Source organism: Coregonus clupeaformis, chromosome 13 (genome assembly GCF_020615455.1).
Source record: "Coregonus clupeaformis isolate EN_2021a chromosome 13, ASM2061545v1, whole genome shotgun sequence".
NCBI classification, from domain to species: domain Eukaryota; kingdom Metazoa; phylum Chordata; class Actinopteri; order Salmoniformes; family Salmonidae; genus Coregonus; species Coregonus clupeaformis.
The window spans coordinates 24,777,272-24,785,299 of record NC_059204.1 but is presented as its reverse complement, the minus strand read 5'-3'; the positions used below and the strand labels follow the sequence as shown (position 1 = coordinate 24,785,299).

General features: G+C 41.5%; 1 protein-coding gene across 1 annotated transcript; it reads right to left on the bottom strand.

The window, feature by feature from the left end:
- Positions 1-280: 280 nt before the first annotated feature.
- LOC121579797 (acetyl-CoA acetyltransferase, mitochondrial) lies at positions 281-7,386 on the bottom strand. Its single transcript, XM_041894699.2, has 12 exons — positions 7,263-7,386; positions 6,839-6,886; positions 6,577-6,694; positions 5,534-5,629; positions 5,354-5,454; positions 4,801-4,944; positions 4,451-4,601; positions 4,210-4,305; positions 3,758-3,871; positions 1,554-1,618; positions 816-973; positions 281-716 (listed from the first exon to the last, which is right to left on the bottom strand). The coding sequence occupies exons 1-12, from the start codon at positions 7,311-7,313 to the stop codon at positions 596-598; spliced, it is 1,263 nt and encodes a 420-aa protein (XP_041750633.1). The 5' UTR covers positions 7,314-7,386; the 3' UTR covers positions 281-595.
- Positions 7,387-8,028: the final 642 nt, after the last annotated feature.

Genomic DNA, 8,028 nt, shown 5'->3' with positions numbered 1-8,028 from the left:
CTCAATCGGTTCAGGGGATGTTTTTCAAGTTGAGGCAGCTTTCGGTCATCTCTGCCTGGACATCTCTCCAAGTGTTCTTGGGTTGGCCTCGGAAAATGTATCCATCTAATTATAAAACATATTACCTTCACATATGATATTAACCTCTATGTTTTGATACGATACATCTTATCATGAAAAGCTCTTTCAACAAAAACGGTCATTGTTTAGTGGCTACACATTTACAGTAAGGATAGGTCTTATGTATAACAATGAAGACAAGAAACCAATGATAGAAGGCTCTTTTTTCATAATAAACTATTTATTCATCTTTACAGTCAAAGTTAAATATAAATTGCCTCTTGCAACAAACGTTCATCAAAAACAGGAGTGACTTAAACATGAGAGTCATATCAGTTTACGTGTACAGTAGGTTAGTTGACCAGTAAGGCTGCCGGACTGGAGATTGTTCATGTCAGACACATGATCTAGAGTGATACGGCATGGTCTAAAACATGAAATGTACATCCAACAGTGGTTTAACAGCTCAGTTCAGGCAGTTTATATGCTTGTCTGATAATAACATCTTTAAGGGGAAGAGAGAAGATAAAGATTCCTATAACTTCTGGATGATGATAGAGGAGGCTCCACCACCACCATTGCAGATCCCAGCCAGGCCGTACTGGCCAGACTTCAGAGCATGTACCATGTGTCCCACGATTCTCGCCCCCGACATCCTGAGAGATTGACAGAATGACAGAAAGTAAGCATCACAAAGATCTGTCTTTTCCCCCCTTATTATCAGGCTTTTATTTGTTTATCATCATGCTGCTTACCCAATAGGGTGTCCCAGGGAGACAGCTCCTCCATTGACATTGACTTTGCTGGGGTCGATGTCCAGCATCTTTACATTGGCCAGAACCACAACACTGAAGGCTTCGTTGATCTCCCACATGGCAATGTCCTCCTTCTTTAGCCCTGCAGCTGCCAGGACCTGAGGACCATAAACATGTCAATTTCTTTATTTCTTTAATTATTTTACCAGGTAAGTTGACTGAAAATCCATGATCATTTATAGCAAATATGTGCTGTCATTCAATTGAATTTAACAAAGACAGATGATTTTTTGCACTGCGAGAAGCTATATTCATGAGTCATGTTGCTGTCCCCATCTCTGATAACCCGTATTATCTAAAGGTACAGTGATGATGATAACCACAAGTTACTTGAAACAACCACAACAGCAGTCATTCTGTTAAAGGGACATCAAAAATAAATTAAAAACTTCATATCAATCTCCAGCACTACCCCAACATCAACATACTGTATGAGAAAAGGCAGGTTTCTATGTTTTGTAGTCAAAAAGATAGAGGAAGATACGTTTTTCCATTGGCATCATCAGGGGTGCATCATGTGATTTCAACCAATGATGAGCAGGCATTGCCTACAACTTAGTAAAAACGTATTTTCCTCTATCTCTTGTACAACAACACATAGAAATGCCGTATTTTCACATATGTTGATTAATAGGGAGTTGAAACATTTGGAAATGTCCCATTAACACTCAGACTCACCTTTGGTACAGCAAAGGCAGGAGCGATGGGGAAATCAATGGGAGCAGTAGCTGCATCAGCAAAAGCTAGAAAATAAGAATAAAAAAGCTTTTAAGACATTTTATTTACAGGAGCAACATGTCATATTTTAGCCATCATTTTGATTTCTTCATGTTTTTTGAACGCCATTGCTTAGAAATGCCTAAAATGCCTTAGTACTGCATCTTGATCATAATCCAGAAAACATATGTTTCAGGTACGTGAAGAAGTTTTGTATTACTAATGTTTTTGCTATTGTTGTCAACATCACTAATGAGACCCAATCGTAATACAAGAAGTTGTAGAGACAACAACAGCTGGAACGGCTAGTTGCGGTAACAGCTGATTAGCAGCATCACGAGGCATTCTAAAAATTATGTTTTACTCTTTCTATTCCTTTGCTGCTACTGGTATGTGATTGACACTGGGTTTTAGTTGCAGGTGGAAATGTTACATGTATAACCTTTAAAACTACAGTTGAAGTCAGAAGTTTACATACACTTAGGTTTTGGCTAGCCGAAACGTTTGACCCAAGTTAAACAATTTTAAGGCAATGCTACCAAATACTAATTGAGTGTATGTAAACTTCTGACCCACTGGGAATGTGATGAAAGAAATAAAAGCTGAAATAAATCATTCTCTCTACTATTATTCTGGCATTACACATTGTTAAAATAAAGTGGTGATCCTAACTGACCTAAGACAGGGAATTTTTTACTAGGATTTAATGTCAGGAATTGTGAAAAACTGAGTTTAAATGTATTTGGCTAAGGTGTATGTAAACTTCCGACTTCAACTGTATATTGCGCGGGGTGGGAGATGAGGAAATGTTGGACGGGCAAGGAGGCATGGCTGAGTCAAATAGGAATCCTGACTTAATGAAGTGGTGATTAAAGAGCTCAGCCATGTGCTCCTTGTCAGTAACAACCACATCATCAACATTAAGGGACATGGGCAGCTGTGAAGATGAGGGTTTATTCTCCAGATCTTTAACTGTTTTCCAGAACTTCTTGGGGTTAGACCCACAGAGAGAGAACTGCTCCTTAAAGTAACTAACTTTGGTCTTCCGGATAGCCTGAGTGCATATATTTCTCATTTGCCTGAACGAGAGCCAGTCAGCCTGAGTATGCGTGTGCCGAGCGAGTCGCCAAATGGAATTCTTGAGGTGGAGTAACTCTGCCAGATCACGGTTGAACCAGGGGCTTATCTTTATTGATATCTTTATTGATATCTATATCTTAATTGTGTAAGTTTACAATGAAAACGTTTTACCATCCCGCAGTGGCGGCCACGATTTAGCAGCGGCGGTTCACCGTTGCTAAATGCATATAGGGGATATACTGCTCTTTAAACAGCTTATCACTTTAACCTGAATTGTAAAATGAATAGCAGATTGTCAATGAAAGTGTTGTTAAAGCTGCAATATGTAACTTTTTGGGCGACCGGACCAAATTCACATAGAAATGTGAGTTATAGATCTGTCGTTCTCATTAAAAGCAAGTCTAAGTTGTAGATATGTTCTATGTGCGCTATTTCTATGCTTTCTGTTTTTATTTATTTTTTAAAACATACAATCTACCTGCAGTGAAGTCGCTCAACATTTACATTACATTCGGTCATCTAGCAGATACTCCCATCCAGAACGACCCACAGGAACAACCAGGGTCAAGCGCCCCGCCCAAGGGCACATTGACAGATCTCCCAGCAAGTGAAATCGGGGACCCTAATCAGCAACCTCTCGGCCACCGGCCCAAGCTCCCAACCGCCAGGCTACCAACCATCCAAGATCCCCCACAGTTCCCCCGAGAGCTGCCCCTCAACCATCCAAGACCCCCCGCCCCCCCGTGTGCGCACGTACAAGCGCTTGCGTGGCATCAGTGTCATAAAAAAAACCTGTTAAATTTTTACCTTTTTTTACACCAGCTTCAAAACAGCTGAAAATACAATGTTTTTGGTTATTGAAAATATATTTCACAGCGGTTTAGATGGTACAATGATTCTCTACACTATACTTGCTTGTGTTGTCACATAAATTTAAACTATTAGAATTTTAGCAACCAGGAAATGACAGAGCTCAGGATGTTCCTGGGAATCCCCCTGGATTGTTATCTCTACAAACACGCTGTGTGCCAAAGCATTACGTAACTACAGTCTGGTACTGGGCTGCGTGGGGGGTGGAGCCTTACAGACGATCCTGGCCAATGGGGTGACGCCGAGTCTCTTTGCCGCGTCGGACGTCATGAGAACCAGAGCGGCGGCCCCGTCGTTCAGCGTGCTGGCATTAGCTGCAGTCACCGTGCCTGGAATCCAAATCACCAGTCAGAATCAACTTAATCTGCACACAGAGAGGTTTGTCTCAAGCACATCAGAGAGTGTTTGAGTCAGTCTCTGTCCTTATGCAAATTTCTGAAGACGTTTGCTTTATGCCCATTATCATGGATTACCATTACCTTGGGCTACCATGAAAAAAGGATATCGACCCAAGAGTTGAAAAAACAGACGCATTGAAAAAGACATTGAAATTGATGTCTATTTTTGGCTTTCTGTAAGCTCAGATGCCCCCCTACTCAGTAATATATAAGCAAACATGCAGCAGACACCAGTTCAGAGGCCTATCAACTAGGACTAGGGTACTTACCATTCTCCTTTTGGAACACTGCTCTCAGTTTGGGGACTTTGCTGAAGTCCACGCGCCTCCACTCCTCATCCTCTGACACTACCACATCAGGCTTGCCTGCAGAGGAACAACACTATGTCAGTTACATGCATCTGACAACTGAGAATAAGCCTATGGAGAAACATGGTAACATGGTTTGGTTTAGTTTATTTAGATATCCATTAGTTATTGAGGTGATATGTTATAGGATACCATCCTTTACCTTTCTGAGGGATGCTAACAGGGACAATCTCTTTCGCAAGCAGTCCTGATTCAAATGCTGCTTTGCTGCGGCTGTATGAACTGATGGCGTAGGCATCCTGCTCCTCCCTGGTGATCTGGCTGTTCTTGGCTGTGTTTTCTGCACAGTTTCCCTACACAGTAAAATCCATTAAAACACATGTAATCCTCTTCAAAATTCAAGAACTCAACTACTAACCATTGCTTACTCTGTCTCCAAATGAATGGAAATAATAATGTCTGGACAGTGGTCAGCAAGAACAACCCAACACATACACTCCTATAGAGAACACCATTTGCTTTATTTAAATATTTAATACAGTGAGAAAATACCATGTGGAATTTGTTGTAGACGTCAGTGAGGCCGTCCTTCACGATGAGGTCCTCCATCCTCACACCTCCGTAGGACGGAGTGTCCCTAGTCATCACGTAGGGGACATTGGACATGCTCTCCATACCGCCTGCCACCATCACATCCTAACACATTCACAGTCAGTGGGAGAAATAAAAACTACAGCAACCAGTTTTGTTTCTCAGGTAAAACCTGAACACTTTTTAAGGAGATTATTCCTATGTTACATGATGCAACACTTTCCATAGAAAAATACTGGGTTTATTAGATAAAGATTAACGACATGGTTATATTTTGGTCACAATGACCTTCATCGGACATCTGTAATCTGTGTGAGCGCAATATTTTTTATGTAGTAAAGTCCTGTGTTCTTCCATGGAGTGTTGCACCTCATATAGGCCTACCTAACATAATGTTTTGGCAAACAGAGTAACACACAGAGATATTGCACATGATCAGACCAGGGGTAATAGCAGCTAAGTCTGGTCATGTCGTGATGTTATGGTAACACAGTGAGCTGTTATGTTACTGTACCTGGTGTCCACACATCAGACACTGGGCAGCCAGCATGATAGACTTCATCCCAGAGGCACACACTTTGTTGATTGTTGTTGCTGGAGTGGAGAAGGACAGTCCTGGGGGGGTAGAAGAGTCTATTAGCACACCTGATAATGTGGTGTGTGTGTGTGTGTGTGTGTGTGTTTCTGAACATACCTGCGCCAAGCAGGGCCTGTCTTGTAGGGGCCTGTCCTTCCCCAGCCTGCAGTACATTTCCCATGTAGACCTCCTTCACCTCCTCAACTGGGATACCTGGCCACCATCACACAATATACATCTTACGGTTTAAAAAATGGACTGTGCGGTTTACATTTCAGATGCAATTTACAATGTTGTTTTACTAGCCTAACTGCTGTATACTGCTTAGCGATTAACCGAAGTCAATTCAATTATTTGAATTCCATTTAGTTCGGGTTTTTTGTGAGCTTAATGTGCACATTGAGCAGTTTCTCTAGAGATAAATCAGATCAAGCCCAAACTGTGCGATGTAGTAGGGAGTTGTAGTTTCCAACAGGCCAATATTCTACATAGTTTAGCACAGAAAACTTGGTAATTAACGACAATGACCATAATCCATTGCACGCCTACTTGTCCGGTCTGTGTTTCTTTCACGCCTGCTACGTAAAAGAGACAGAAGAATGTGCGATTAAAGGATAGAGAGCAGTTGCTTCGCAAGGTATCTCTACCTGAAAATACATGATCTAAGTGATTGATAGTTGGTATTCAACAGTCATAAAAGTATGCCTTATTTACTTTGAAGAACTACTAAAATAGTGATTTTGTCAGACAGCATAGGCAGCAGCTCTATAGAGGTGAGATAATGACTTGGAATGAAATAATAATGTCCTCAAATAAAACAAATGTAATATACACAACTGAAACATTTTATTAAAGTAAAGTAATGTGAATAAATGATGGCTAATAAGTGACAAACAGTAATGGGCAGTCACTACCATCATGGGACTTTTATTAACGTTTTATTGTCACAGCATACAACCCACATAATGCATTTATGTTTTTAAAAAATGTATCGAAACCGAAAACCGTGATTATTTTTTAAGAATCAAACCGAAACGTTCTCAAAAAGCATTAATCGCTCAGCACTACTGCTGTATCAAAACATGCATGTAATTGTCAATCATTTTACTGTGAATGAATGTAATGATGTAAAGTCTTCATGCTTCATATCACACTCATACCTGCTTTCTCAATGGCTCCTTTGATGGCGATGGAGCCCAGTTTGGTGGCGGGTACGGCTGCCAGGCTCCCTCTGAAGGACCCCATCGGGGTGCGGACGGCACTGACGATGACCACTTCCTGAAATGACTCATCAAAGTTTGGCAAAAACCATTTGTAGCTTACTACATTCTCACTCACTCAGTCATTTCAATGTGTCAAGTTAGCTGCAAAGATCCTGGAAAGGGTCAACTATGTTCCAAAACATTTCAGTCACATACTCACATTTAAAGAAGGGCGAGTTGAATAGGTCCTTGACAGGTACTTGTGAGCCTGGAAGGGCAGAGGAGGGATATGACTATTAGCAGGTAGGTACTGTTTTGTTTCATAACAATGGTCAGTGTGTGAGGGGTGGAGGAACGTTATGCTACATTCAGCCAGCTAGCAATCTGATTAGCTACTACTGCTATTATTGAGGTGTAGTTACAGCAATATATTTCTGGGAGCCAACTAACATTAGATAGCAAGCGTACACATTACAGGGATTGCAGTAGCTAGCTAACTATATCAGATAGATAGCTAAGGTTACATGGCAGGCCTTTTCTTTGTAACCGGCTGTCAAAACAACAATAGCCTGCTAGCATGTGCATGCATCCGATAAAATGAGAACGAATGCTTCCCCACATTGATTTTGGTCACCCCCACTTACCAAACGCTTGCAAAGTTCAGAACGAATGGTTAAAAGTCCACTTGATGACATAATGTTGAACTGCAACGGAGGACTGTTTTGCACAGTTGGACCTATTTCACCTTCACCCGACTTGTACAGAATCAGACCAATCAGAGCGAGAGGTGTGTTAGCAAAACGTCAGTGCGCATTGTGGTCATTGTAGTAAGAAAAAACGACGACTTGTAGTTCTATAAAGAGCTCTACCACAGACAGGAGTAACCCAGGAACGTCACAGGGGCTATAAAGCTGAAGCATACGTTTAGAACGGTTTCTCCGGTAGATGGCAGAAACTGAGGTTTTGTTTGAAACTACTAGTAAGTCCAGTGAAGCTAATAGTACAGAAAGTGAGAATGAGTGGGTTACAGTGTCGAAGAAAAAGGGAAACAAGAGAAGTAAAGCTATGTTGGAAAATAGGAAGCCACTAGAGTCGTGTTTGGTCGGAGTCAGGGTTTTGGATCAATGTTACTTGGGATATCCGTTTAACGTCTCCAGGAAAATCTGGAATGTGTTGGAGGAAAGTGTGGAGTCGGTGAGAGTCACAAGAAGTGGTCTTATTTTGATTTGTTGTGTGTCTGCGGAGCAGAAGAAGCGTGTTTTAAGACTCAAAAAGATAACGGAGTTGAACGTTTCCTGCATGGCGTCTATCAAGGGGGGTATTTCTGGGGTGGCGCAAGAATAAAGGCAGAGGATATAACTGAAGACATCGATGGAGTGGTTGGTGCACGTCAACTGAACTGTATGGTGG

Coding starts and splice junctions, on each gene's coding strand:
- LOC121579797 (XM_041894699.2), bottom strand. CDS start 7,313: ATGTCATCAAGTGGACTTTTAACCATTCGTTCTGAACTTTGCAAGCGT. Junction 6,695..6,838: donor CAACTCGCCCTTCTTTAAAT/GTGAGTATGTGA, acceptor GAGTCATTTCAG/GAAGTGGTCATCGTCAGTGC. Junction 3,872..4,209: donor AGTGTTCCAAAAGGAGAATG/GTAAGTACCCTA, acceptor TTTGGATTCCAG/GCACGGTGACTGCAGCTAAT.